The 14,203-nt window shown below is 35.5% G+C and overlaps 1 protein-coding gene and 1 long non-coding RNA gene across 2 annotated transcripts; one reads left to right on the plus strand and one right to left on the minus strand.

Moving 5' to 3' along the window:
• Window positions 1–1,983: 1,983 nt before the first annotated feature.
• Window positions 1,984–2,562, minus strand: LOC129248362 (uncharacterized). The gene is made up of 3 exons (XR_008582614.1): window positions 2,480–2,562; window positions 2,358–2,425; window positions 1,984–2,297 (listed from the first exon to the last, which is right to left on the minus strand). It is a non-coding gene; the product is annotated as an uncharacterized LOC129248362 (long non-coding RNA).
• A 7,772-nt stretch (window positions 2,563–10,334) lies between these two features.
• LOC129247142 (protein ref(2)P) lies at window positions 10,335–14,080 on the plus strand. Its single transcript, XM_054886094.1, has 4 exons — window positions 10,335–11,001; window positions 11,620–12,569; window positions 12,635–13,448; window positions 13,515–14,080. The coding sequence occupies exons 1-4, from the start codon at window positions 10,818–10,820 to the stop codon at window positions 13,664–13,666; spliced, it is 2,100 nt and encodes a 699-aa protein (XP_054742069.1). The 5' UTR covers window positions 10,335–10,817; the 3' UTR covers window positions 13,667–14,080.
• The last annotated feature ends 123 nt before the right edge of the window (window positions 14,081–14,203 follow it).

Below are 14,203 nucleotides of genomic sequence, written 5' to 3' on the forward strand. Positions count from 1 at the left end.
GTTACCGATCGCGTCGGGACTATCCAATTATTCTCCCTGTTGTAACTCTTTGGGAAATGCTAGTCTTTGCAAAATATGAATTCCGTCTAAATCACCACATCCGATCTCGGATTGCGTCAATTACTCTATTATGTTCTGACTTAAACGGTATGTATTTCATATCATACTATCCTAGAAGATGAACATACCGATGAAAACTCTTTAGCGACTTGTTGCTCGTAAGCAGACCATTTCGAAATTTTTCTACAAATTTTACTTTTCCTCCACTTTTACTCAAAATTTCTAGAGCTAGCAACCCAGTGTCTTGCTAAGGGAGCCGATTTGTCAAGACAGAATGAGAAAGCTGCTTACCAAGGTGGATTTAATAAGGTGATAGCATTCACCCAGCTGAATTTTTCGCCGTAAGTATGGCTTACGTCAAAATGATATGCTTTGTTTGAATGTATTGGTATGTTTACATTCGTATGTTTACATTTGCTTGCTGATTTTGACGTGATGCTTGCACCAAACGCAACAACAAATACATGTAGGGTTTTACTTATATGTGTTTGCTGTCACCTGTAATAAATTCGCCTTGCTGCTTACTGAGCATGATTCAATTATAGAAGGTTAGGTAAGTAGTGACAAGGGCACTTTGACACTCCCTTATTTTAGGGCTGCATTTACGAAGGATGGGAAAAAGGGAAAAATGTTTTCCCCTTCTTGCCTAAAGGTAGTAAAAAAGTACGTAAAGTAACTAATTAGTCCTGTACTAAGAGAAAAACAAGTATATTGGTTATTTAATCTACATTAAAACAAAACTACAGAAAAATTATAGTTTTTTCTTTAAACAAATGTAATATTTATTTAGAATATTTTCGATGTTTATCTAACACAAGAGCACGCAGAACTATGTGATGTTACTTATGTATGTGTTTTTTTTTCTGCCGTTCGGAGTCGGCTTGAAACTGTAGGTCCCTCCATTTGTGGAATAACATCAAGACGCACACCACAAATAGGAGGAAGAGCTCGTGTACGCGCCAATTATATATATATATATATATATATATAATCTTGCAATAGATTTGAAGGAATTTAATGTGTTTAATTTACTACAATAGTACAAGTCTTTTAATACACCAAAGGTCAAAATATAAAGCGTTTTTCAGTAAGAGCGCTTCAACTTTTGAACTTTTTTGAATAAAACACAAACGGTTTGACTTTTTTAACTAATTTTTTTTTATTATCGAGTTTGAACATATACATTTAAGTATGAAATTCGATTTCTTTTGCATGACCACCGCGTGCACGTTTTACGAAGTCAAATCGTTGAACCAAATTTTCGACCATTCTTTTGCATAAATCGGCCGAAATTCCAGCAATTTCGCGTTCAATATTGGCTCTGAGCTCACAAATCGTCGCCGGTTTGTTACTGTAGACCAATGACTTCACATAACCCCAAAGAAAATAGTCTAGAGGCGTCAAATCACTCGAGCGCGGCGGCCATTCGACCGGTCCATTTCTGGAAATAATGCGCTCATCGAACTTACTCTTCAACAAATCAATTGCAGCGTGTGCTGTGTGGCTTGTGGCCCCGTCCTGTTGAAACCACATGTCGTCTAAGTCCATACCATTCAATTGCGGCCAAAAAATAAAAATTACAAATTTACTAGTTTATAGTTTAAAATTTGTCTACCTTAATATACTTTATTAATATAGACTAAAACTAATACATCGAAAAATTTTAGATATTGGTAATATAATCCACTTTTAGTAATTGTGATGGTTTGTAAATTTACGTATATCAATACCACGTGTCTCAGTAATGAATCGGAGTGGAAATATGAGGAATGTGGGTGCACTTGCTCGTATAGGTGTTGGAACGCTGCACTTACTTCAGGCAGAAATCAAAAACCTGTAAACCAAAAACTTAAAAATAACTCACAAATATATCATTACAACATATCTGTAATTGTAGACTTAAAGCGCAAGAATTTGCTCGTGTAGGTGTTGCGCATATATCTACGTACAGAAAATTGTTCTAGACGGGGTAAGGTATCGACGTGGACAGCCAGTTCGGAAGTCAAATTCATTTCAGAGGTAGCAGTACTAGGCACATAATAACCGTCACATGTTAAACAGGTATTTGCACCATCATACACAACACGCTCTATGTCTCCTATGAAATTGTCCGTAGCACCACATGAGACAATGGTAGAAATACGCGCATACGAGCTTTCCTTTCTAAAAACCACAATAGTTGGGCCACCTAGCTCTTCAACACACACCTTCCGCAGCAATTCCTCGTCTGTGAAGTGCTACAAATAAAAACTTTTTATTTATTACAATTTATTAGCAAATATTCTAAAAGAACTTACTAACTGTAGTTTATGTATTGTATGTAAGGTGGTCTCTGTTATATTTGCAAAAACGCTGCTATAAAAACCTATGAATGAAAAAGTTTAAAAAGAATTTTTACAAATGTCTGATCTGGACTTACATGTATGAAAATTCACAAACCGGTGGTTTTCTGCAGCAGAAAGCCGACTCCAAATAAGCGACTATCACGATATGTAAGACATAATCGACCTAAATAGTGAAAAACGACATTAATTTACAAAATAATTAGCTTTTATTATTATACTTACTTGAATGTTTACAAACAGATAAAAGATTTTCAACGAATAATAACAAAGCAAAGCGTCAAAGTGGAAACGGTGTTGCCGACCAAATAATTTGCACCAAAAGTTTAGTTTTTACTACAATTCAAAAATTTTTTTGTGAAATAGGTACTTTTTTTTGTAAAGAAGCAACACGTTTTCAAATAAGGGAGCCGATATGTCAAGAGGGAGCGAGAAAGCTGTTTACTTACCTAACCTTCTATAATTGAATCATGCTTACTGAGCAAACCTTTTATGATTGAATCATGCTTCAATCCTACTAATATGACAAGCATAATGTGGTATCCAAATAAAGACGGCGTATTCCAACTTCGAACGCACAAGAGACGTAAGTATATAAGAACTTTAGGGTATATGGATCAACAAAGTCTGAACTAAAACGACGAATAAGCGCAAATACGGAATAAGACTTTGAAATGGTGTAATTTAAATGTCTTTGAAAAGAGAATTTAGAGTCAAATAGCACATCAAAGTCAATAATTTCACTTCGATTGGATAAACTAGAACCACAAATGTCGTAGGAAGTGGGTATAAGAAAACAAGATTTAGAATAAGAAACATAAAAACACTTGCTTATATTTAAATCTAACTTACTATATTTCTTTTACACCAAGCAACAACGTTATCTAAATCAGATTGAAGGTTTAAAGAGTCCACTGTACTTGCAATCCCCGAGTCTATCTTTAAATCATCCGCATACAAGAGAAAATTTGCGTTATTAAAAGAACTAGAAATGTCATTTACAAAAATTATAAAAAAAGGGGGCCCAGTATACTTCCCTGGGGTACATCAGAGGACGCTATAAAAGAAAGAGATGGCGCTCCATCAACATTAACAACCCATTTCCGAAAGAAGAGATAGGATTTAATCCATTTTAAAATGGTGGAGTGAAATCCTATAACATTCAATTTGGAAATTAAAACCTTGTGAATAACCTGTCAACTAGAGTTTTTTCTTTAAAGATGATATACAGTAGATTCTGTTTTTATGCGGTAGATACGTTCCGCAAGAAACAGCATAAAAAAAAACCGCATAAAAAAGCTACCAGTTCTATAGTAAAACTATAGATACGTTTCAAAAGTGCTAAAACCGCATAAATCTGAAATAATGTAATAAAATCGCACAAACAAAATATTGTATTTTTGAAAATTATATCTTTATTTAAGAAACGTCAGAATCGAAAAATAAATTTAAGTCAGAAATAGAATCAGACAATACCCACATGTTGCGCATTCGTTTAGGATTTGGCGTAAAATCACTTCCGTCACTTGAGGAAATGTACACGTCTGATCTAGATGGTTATGCAGGCGGTTCCATACTTGTAGGGTTAGCATTTCTGATGTAATCTGTGATGAGTTTTTGCTTAGCTGGTTTAGAATCTTGTTTATATGTACAATTCCCGATAGGTCGACATGCATTTTTTAATTTAAAAACAAAAAAACCGCACTATTTCAAAATCGCATAAAAAAAAGCCGCATAAAAACAGAACCTACTGTACAATATTCAAAGAACACTGCAAGATTTGAAACAGTAGATCTAGCTTTCATGAAGTCGTGTTGGTCTTCTGAAATATAACAATTAACTGCAAAATAATTTTTTCTTTCACTATTAATTCAAATAATTTTGAAACCGTAGATAATTTGACAATTGGTCTATAATTGACAACCTCTTTTTTTATTTCCACTTTTGAATACTGGATTAATGGTTGTTACTTTCAAGGCGTCTGTGAATTCTCATGGTTCAAGGGATTTGTTAAATATTAATAAAAGTGGATAGGTGATTGCAGAGCAGTTTTGAAGAAGATATGAAGATAGTCCACCTACATCCAATTTGGTTGATGTTTTGAGTTGCCGAATTCCATCTTCTACATTAGAAAGAATTAAGGTTAACGAACCAATATTGATTGAGGAATTCATGTTCGAGTGATACTCATGAATTAAATCAGAGTCTACTTGAAAATTGAACAAAAGAAGTTTTAGTATTGTTCATATGAAGTACATCATTGGAGATCAGTTGATTTACCTTACTCAATGAAATAAAATAAAATTAAACTGAATTTATGCTTCTTCCCACTTATGTCGTCAGACGGGGTGCGATGATAAGAGTTCAAGTGGCTGAGAGATAGAATCGGAGCCTAATCCTCGTTAATCGATTCAGAACGATTTAAAAATTTTTTTTTTTTTTTTTTTTTTTTTTTATAAAATAAATAATACAGGGTAGGCCATTTAAAGCGGGCCCATCGGGCAACCCCACAACTTTTGACAGGAACGTCAGATCGACTAATGACATAGCGCGTTGGAAGCGTCAGTCCAAGACAATTTTTACCATGGAGCAGTACACTCCAAAAGAACGCGCTGAAATAATTCAGCTTTACATCCAAAATAACTTCTCAATTGTGAAAACTCAACGTGCGTTTAAAAAAAAAAATAAAGTTAAAAGTGCGCCATCCAAAAGCACTTTACAGCGTTTATACGCAAAATTTATTAACCACGGTAGTCTCAGCAATACCAGCCACGCATCCAGACAACGTACACGACGTTCTGCTGAAAATATCGAGGCTGTACGAGCCAGTGTTGAGGAGGCTCCGCGAACATCGAGTTATCCCAATGTTTATGCCAATCATCGAAGAAAATGACATGGAAGGCTACTGGTTCCAACAGGACGGGGCTACATGCCACACTTCACGCGCTACAATCGATTTTTTGAAGCCATTGTTCCCTGGAAGGTTGATTTCGAAAAATGGTGATTTTCCGTGGCCACCGAGATCACCAGATTTGACGCCACCGGACTTTTATTTGTGGGGTTATCTGAAATCCAAGGTATACATCAACAAGCCAAGGACTCTAACTCAACTTAAAAACAATATCCGACGCGAAATCGCCGCCATACCGGCCGAAATATTGGCCGAAACGATGGAAAACGCCGAAAAAAGGACACATTTGGCCATCAAGGCCAGAGGCAAACATTTGAAGGATATCATTTTCAAAAACTAGCTGGAACAAATCTCCTTGAATCAAAATAAATGATTTTTCATATCAACACAAAAAAAAATGTTTTTTTCAATGTTTTTTTTCAGAAACAAATGGGCCCGCTTTAAATGGCCTACCCTGTATTTGCGTGTAGAGCTAAAGAGCCGCAGTTACACATTCAAAGAGCAACATTAAATTAATTAAAATTATTTAAAATGAAGAAGTCAATATATTTTTTTTCAAAATTTTCATACAGCTTATTATTTATTATTATTTTAATGTATAAATAATATAATTTTTTTTTTATATTTTAATCATTTAAAATGGCGGATGTAGGGGAGGGGGCCCAGTTGTGACGCAGCTAAATATTTTTGACATGCGGTATGAAAATGACAGTTTGAGCCCTGCCAATCATGTTCGTTTGACGTTCAGCAGTTTTTGTGCAGACACCAACTTTAGTAGTCGCATTGTGTATACACGCACCAAACATCGTGTTGAAAATCGTGCGAAAAAGTTATTTTGATTTTTTTCAAAGTACCAAAATTTTGTGAAATTAACAGTGAAAAGGCGAGTGTAATGCATCAAAATATTGTATTTGCCGTATATTTTGTGATTCTATATGGATTTATGTGATTATGTGGTGTCTATAAAAAACTTGCTTGTCATACACAAAATAGCATCGTGACCCGGTTGTGACTCAGCGGGTGGCCCAGTTATGACGCACCTTTTTTTTGCACTACGATCATATCATCATTTGCTTAACCTTCCGTCAGGCGCAACTATCAGGCTATGAATTTCGGGCGCAATGTGCCTAAGTGGCACACTTTTAAAAATACATAATAAAACTATAATTACATAGTTTATACATATGGGAAATACAGAAGTGGCATTAAGGGATATGAATAAGAAATAAATCTAAATATTTTCATAAAAATCCATTTATTTGACAAAAATTTATCATTTACAAAAGATAGTCGTAAATTAAGGTTGAAAATAAAAAGTTAAAACAGTCAACCGAAAATAATTTACAAAAAATGAAAGAATCCAATAAAAATTCAATTTGTTGTAAATATTATGATCAAGAAAACTAATTAATTAGAGGTACAATAAAAATATAAAAGTCAAACAATCCTTTTATTGCGCTTGTTTTAGGTCTCTTCGGATAGAGTATTTTTGTCCTCTGGAGTATAACACCGTTCACACATCATATACGTTTGGGATAAACAAAGTGGTGATTTACATTTCTTGCATTCCTGATACGTCAGTCTTCTCAAACCAGTTTCGCTAGTGCAAGTTGAGCATCGTCTTCGTTTAGGGGGCGGAGAAGGGCTTCGTTCATTTGGAAGTGAAGGTCGATATTTTTCTAACCTTATTTGAAGACTGAACGGTATTCCGTGGGTTTTCAAACTTCTTCGACGTAGCTCCTCGATTGTCAGCTCGTTAGCCAACTTTTTCAAGAAAAACCTTCTACGCAGTGGTTCTAGGTCATTACTGAGGTTACTTGAGAGTTAATACCAGCGACATTCAGCATTGTAAAAAATATAACCTTTGGCCAGCGTTTGGTATTTCGTGATACATTGTACGTTGCACACATTTTATCTATGGTATATACTGCCTATCTAAATGGTATATACTGCCTAAAGGGACAGTTTCCACGAAAACCGGGTAGCATTTCGTCTATAGTCATATTTTCCCCAGGAATGTAACTATCTTGGCAACTTCTTATGAATTTCTCGAAAATGTCTCGAACTGGAGCGAGCCGATCCAGTTCTTTTCTTTCCTCTCTTGTACTTCGGTCATCAAAACGAAGGCAACGCATAAGTGTCTTGAATCGCTTAATATTCATGACAAGGCCAAATCTTTCAATCCCATCATCGTCTATTCCCCAAAGTTCTTCCAGATATTGACGATTCCCCCTGTATGCTCCTGCAAGGTATAATAACCCAATAAAAGCTCGTATTTCAATACGGTCAGTGGGTTTAATGTCCCTTTCTCTAGAAAAATTCTTTCTAATGGTCTCAATGTATTGGTTGGTGTATGTTACTATAATGTTTAATATTTCGTCGGTAAAAATATTATTCCATATATCAACAGCAGTACTAGCATTTCTTGCATTCCCTTTTACTCCAGGTAAGTGAGTAATTATGTTGTGAGGTCCTCTGCGTGCACTTCGCAGAGGTGGATTTTGATTCCACTTACTGATCTTATCTTTTCCTAGAAAAAAATGTATGTCTCCAGAATTTTCATCATCTAGGTCGGTCTCATCATCCTGCTCTGTCTCGGAATTTTCACCCCGTTCTTCTACCTCGTCATCTGGAGCAACATCGCTTTCCTCCCCAAATTCGTTTTCCATTGTGGGATCGTCGTCATCAGCCACCAGCAAATTTATAACTTCTTCCACGTCTTTGAACTCATTTAAATTGAAGTATCGACGAGACATTTCTATCAAGAATATAAAACAAACTAAAATATAAAACCTTTGTAACGAGTTTGGGCGCAATGTGCCCTGCAGGCCACATCAATAAATCAGGTTATTTTCAACTAACTATTAAATATTAATAAATTATTTAGTATTAAAATGGGGCAATAGTTAATTTGAAATCAGTTATTTTTAAAATACTTGCTTTAAAAAATGTGATGAGTTAGGGCGCAATGAGCTTCTCCGATCAAACTGCGTATAACTTCACTTTGGAAAGGGAAAACACAAACTGAGTTGATTTGATATAAAGAGCACACCATAAGAAGCAGCTATTGAGCAAAAGAGTAGTAAACGGTAAAAAATAATAGAGTGAGACAAAAAAATGTGTGAGCTGTGCCTCACAGATCGGGTGCGCCCGACGGAGGGTTAAAGCTGTTGCCGCTGAAATTGACCGCTGCCAACTCGATCAATTGCAACGTATGCAAGCGTCCAGTTCATTTGAAGTGCGCCAACATGCAGGCAAGTTATTTCACTTGCAAACACTGCGAAAGTGACGTGGACGACGACTAGGAATATTTAGATGACGATGATGAATAAAAATCGTTGTCATTTATGGCCATTGAAGGACATTTTCTTTTGTATTTTTCATTATTTTTGCCATTGAAAGCCTTCAAAATAAATAAATCATTAAATCACAACAATTGGTGTGACATTCCTTTCATATTTTCTCATTTCCAGTAAATTTCTTGAGGTGCGTCACAACTGGGCCACTTTTGTTTTGTCCTAAAAAAAGTTATCCTGAAAAAATTTGTTCCAAAATTTTTTGAGTAACTCAAATAAACATATTTTCTTTGAAGAAAAGTTGCGTTTGGTTAATAGTTAAATGTTAAACTTCTTCATTTTTCAATTTGCGGAACTGAGGAAAAAATTTTAATTTTTTTCAAAACCCGCGTCACAACTGGGCCCCCTCCTCTACGCTCAATTGTTCCAGGAAGGTCGCAGCGGGGCTTCTCAATCGGCGGGCATTGTAGCATCGGCGTCCGTGACCTGAATACAAAAAAACAAAAATTTGTTTGTTTATTAATGTCATAATTTCTATATGAATTAAGAAAAATGGAAAAAAATTCGCGGAATAAAATGCTTAAAAAAATGAATTTTGGGGCGAATTTTTGTACTATTTTTGCTTCGAAAAAATAATTTTTTCGAAAAATTTTTGAAAACTTGTAAGTTCAGATAAAAGTAATATCATTAAAAAAATTGTGTGCAAAATTTCAGGGAGATCGGTCAAAAACTCTTCGAGTTATCGTGTACGCCAATTCAAAAAATATAGTTTTGAGAAAAACGCGTCTAAAGTTTGAATACATGAAAATTCCTCTCCCAGCGCTCGAACGCAAAGAATAGAGTTTTAAATTTTTTTGATATATTCTTAAAGGGTTATATTAACATTTTATAAACAAAAGACACTTTTTCAACATCGAAAGCATGGGTACAGTATCGAAAAACAAAGGTACTATGATACTTCTGAAAACTCCTGCACATTACTTTTGCAATCAATCTCCCAAAATGTAAACTCAAAATTTAATCAATTAACAGCAACCAGACAAAGGTTCTTGAGGCTTTCCAATTTCCAATAATGTTAAAATTTGCTCCTGTTACCATAAACTGAAATTATTTTAGCTCACGCAATATTTAATTATACATTTTCTTGAGTCGCTGTCAAATATGTACCTTCACAATAAATAAAACAATATTTATATACCAAATATATAATAAGAAGAATGTACATATATAAAGAAAAAAAAAAAACCAATAGTCAAACATCAAACTCTAAATTTCTTTAACAAACATTTTTTTAAACTGACCGTTGTTCATAAACTTGAGTTTATGGTATAATTTGAATTTAATATTTCGTATTTAATTTCACTTTTAACTTCTGTGAACTGATTTGTACCAGGGAACGCTTTTTGACTAGAGAAGGGACAGAACCCGGCTACGAAATACACCTCTGAAATTTTCTGTTAATGTTCACCACAATTTAACTGCAAAATATAGAAAACAAAATGGTTGCAGCAGAGAATTGAAGGTGGAGAGTAATAAGTATGAAAAAATGTCTGTTCACATTTGATGATACAGGTGTTTTTTTGAATTTGTCAATAAGATTTCTAATAAGTCTATAATCAAAGTTCTCTAGCTTAAACAATGCAAATACATCTCTGTTTTCTGCAGCCATTCACAATTAATATTGCCTATTCAGGTTCTATCGTTGTTTTTCTTTAACCTCTGATTCATAATATCGTCAGAGTTCGTTTAAATATATTCGTGTACATTTTCTGTTGGCAGTTATTGCATATATACAATTTCACAATAACCTTTCTGTCTCGCCAAATGAAGTTGCATATTTAGAGCTTGTTATTTGATCCATAAGCTACCTAAAAGAGAAACTGACTCAATACTTTGCAGTGAATTGCAGAATTTGAAAGAACATTCACGAAAATACACGAAGTTGTAAGCCAAACAAAAAAATCTCAACGTTGGTAGCAGAGCACAAGTGCGCAATATAAAATGGAATAGAAAGAACTGCGGAGTACACATAATCAAGAAGTGAACTGACCAGAGAAGAAGTATTTTTTCGGCCAAATCGAAGTTTAGAAAACAAGTGAAGTGCGTTAAGAAACCAAAACCAAGGACCTTTAAACGAGCAAAAGTGTCACATAACAAAAAGATTATTTTGCCAGAAGTTTAGATTATTACAAAAAACAAAAAATTAAAATGGAACGCAAATCGCATTTGGATGAAAATTTATTGAAGATTACATACAATGATGGGGACAACACGCTGAACTGTTATATTAAGATGCCATCCCCAATTTATGAGGTATTGAAACGGGAAATCAGCATGAGTCTTTTTGATCAACGCAAGGTGCCGCAGTGTGATTTAAAAACCTACTGGTTTGGTAAGATATCAATAAGTACCCTCAAGATTTTCCTGTAGATCTTCAAAGTGCACATACGTACACATACGAGTATAGGTTTGTCCATTTTGTATGTGTGCTATAGGTATAAAAGTCATTTCGGATATGCATGTATACCAAAATACGTAACAAAATAGTGCAGTGGGCTTTACATATGTACATGTAAACTATAATTGTCGCCATTTTTGATAGATTAAAAACATTCGTCACCCCTAAATCATAAAAAAATTCATTTTTGAACGCGGCAATTTTACGCTATGAGTAGTATTTGTTATGAAATATATTATAATTTCGTCTTATCACAGTATCAAAACAAATCCTCTTCGTCGATTATTATGACTCATGAAGCATATGTTTGTAAATAAAAACCATTATTCAATTCTTGACGAGTTTGTGCAAATGGTTGTAAATGTAGAAAAGGGAAATCTTGCAAATCATTATAGATATTCAGTTGCTTAATACTTGTCACATTGAAATATAAATGTCGTTAATTAAATGGCAATGGTACGCTAATAGGTTATTTTAATATCCAATAAGTATATATAAACCTAACTTTCATAATTTGCTTTACCCATTTATTTCATCCCCTCTTTGAAATAGATGAAGATTTTGATGAAATCGATGTTGTCAATCAGTGTGATTACGACGTGTTCCGTTCGAAACGCTTAGGAAAAGAGCACCTTTATGTCGCACCAATAAAACAATCACCAAAAGTTGAAGAAAAGGAAGCTAAGAAAGAGAATGATCCAGCAGATTTTGTCATACACGAACTTGTAGAATGTGACAGTTGTGGATTGAACCCAATTGTCGGTTTTCGGTATAAATGCATTCAGTGCCCTAACTTTGATTTGTGCCAACGCTGCGAAGCTCAGCATAAGCACCCAGATCACATGATGGTTAGAATGCCTTCAGAAAACTCGCCTCACGTAATTGATGCATGGTTAAGTGGCCCATGCGGACGAGGCAGCGGTCGGCGTTCAAAGCGTGAAAGAAAAGGCTCTAACAGTGGTGGTTGCCCTTTCTTCGAACACTCCACTCCAACATCAGCAGCTGGAAACGGGACCGAGGCTAGGGCTAATGCTTATGCTGAGGCAAATATTGGTACAGGAGGTGGAAAGCATCATCACCATCACGAACGCAAGCATCACCGTCGTCAGATGCGTAATGGCTTTTTGTCGCATATGTATGAAATGATGTCAGACTTTGCCGAGGGTGGCGCGGCTTACAGGCGAATGGGTGATGACATACCTAGCACCTCAACACCCAGTGCTCCACCAAAGTCAGAGGATTCGGCTAAAGTAAATAAAGATAATGGAGCAAAAGAAGCAAATGAAGCCGTTAATGCCGCTTGTGAGTCAGCAACAAAAGCAGCTGAGGTTGCAAATGAAATTGCTGCCAAGGTAACTGAGCAGGCGGCAGAAATTACAGCAGCAGTTGCAGAGCAAGTAGCCGCACAAGTTACAAATGATTTATTTAATACCGAATCATCTACTTCGAAAACAGAGGGTCAGAATGCTGCTACAGGAGCAGAGAAACAGGCTTATGGAAGTGTAAGTTTTTCGCCGAATCGGCTCTAAACAATGCTTCTATTTATTTTTATTACTTTGCTTTCTAGGCTAACACTGGTGCCTCAACTCCTACATCCGACGATGTCAACAGGAAATCATATGAAAACACTTCAGTCCCTGTCACTCCGACTCTCGAAGACCTTACCCAATTTCTCGATCCCAAATTCATGAAAGCAGGCATTCAGATGCTTAACAACTTCAGCAGTATGTTCGCAAAAATGATCGACCCAATAGATGGAGCTGATGAAAGCTTTGTTCCAAGTTATGTTAATTCTGGTGATCAAGCACGTAAAGCCTCTACAGCCTCAGCTGCAAGTTCAAGTGGATCAACATCAACATCAACATCAAAGTCTGCAGCACAGCAGGCACCTAAAGTTGAGGAGAAAAATCAAAACGAGAAATCGGAAAATAAGGAAGCCGTAGCAACCATAGCGGACACCACCACAAAATCTACCGCAATTCTCGAGGAAAAAGCCGCAGAAGACCCACAAACTCCAGAACGTCGACGATCACAGAGCGAAGATAATGACTGGCAAATGATTGATAGGCAAGCTGCTGAATCTACTGTAAATTTAATTGATATTTCAGCGGCTAGTTCAACCGACTCGATTGAAAAAATTGAGTCACCCGGGGCAGTAGCAATAACAGCAGCTCCAGCTTCAAATTCTGACATAACTTTTCAAAAACTTAGCATGGATTTGAAAAATCATGTAGAAAGTGAAAAGCAAAATGAGCAGATGGCAAAGAAAACTGAACTCGCTGATTTTTCTGGTGCACAGCACAAGCCAATGGCCAGCAATAGCACATCTTCGGCCGCCAATAGCACTGGCGCTACACCCATAACTATAGCATACCATCAAGGTAAGTTTGAAATGTAGAAGTAGAGAAATTTACAATAGTAATTGTCAATTAATTTCTCAAAACTAGATGCTAGAATCAATAGAGCTATACACGCCATGATGGCAATGGGCTTTAGCAATGAGGGTGGATGGTTAACCCAATTACTTGAATCTGTCAATGGTAATATTTCGGCTGCATTGGATTTGATGTCGCCGGCACAAGGCCAAAGCAACAAATAAATTAGCAAAAGCTGCAAAATGAGCAGCTTAGTAGTTTACGATTTTTTTCCTTAGTAGTGTTTAAGTAATTTAATATCTAACTGCGAAATTGTATACACTCGCTTTCGTCATTGAACCTATAAATCTGCACCAGCAGAAACCATTGGAATCTACAACTTCCGTTTTAGTAATCAACTATCACAGAAGTTATTGTTTCTTTTTTGGCAACAGAAAAATGTTTTACGTGCACTGAGATATTTTCAGCAGCTTTGAATATATATACATACATATTTGGTTTCATATATTTTACAAACACATGTATACTTCATGTAGTTTTCATATATTCATATTACAATCATATTTTACCCTTATAATATATTGATAAATGGTCTATAATATTTAATTAGAGGAATCATCAATATATATATTTATATATACATATGAGTATGTTAGCGAAATACACTCTAATGGAATTATTATTTGCGAAATAAATAAAAAAATAAAAGCGAAGTCGTACGGTTTATTAGAGATAAGCTCTATGTGATCACAGTACCGGTG

The sequence above is a fragment of the Anastrepha obliqua genome, chromosome 5 (assembly GCF_027943255.1).
Source record: "Anastrepha obliqua isolate idAnaObli1 chromosome 5, idAnaObli1_1.0, whole genome shotgun sequence".
NCBI lineage: Eukaryota > Metazoa > Arthropoda > Insecta > Diptera > Tephritidae > Anastrepha > Anastrepha obliqua.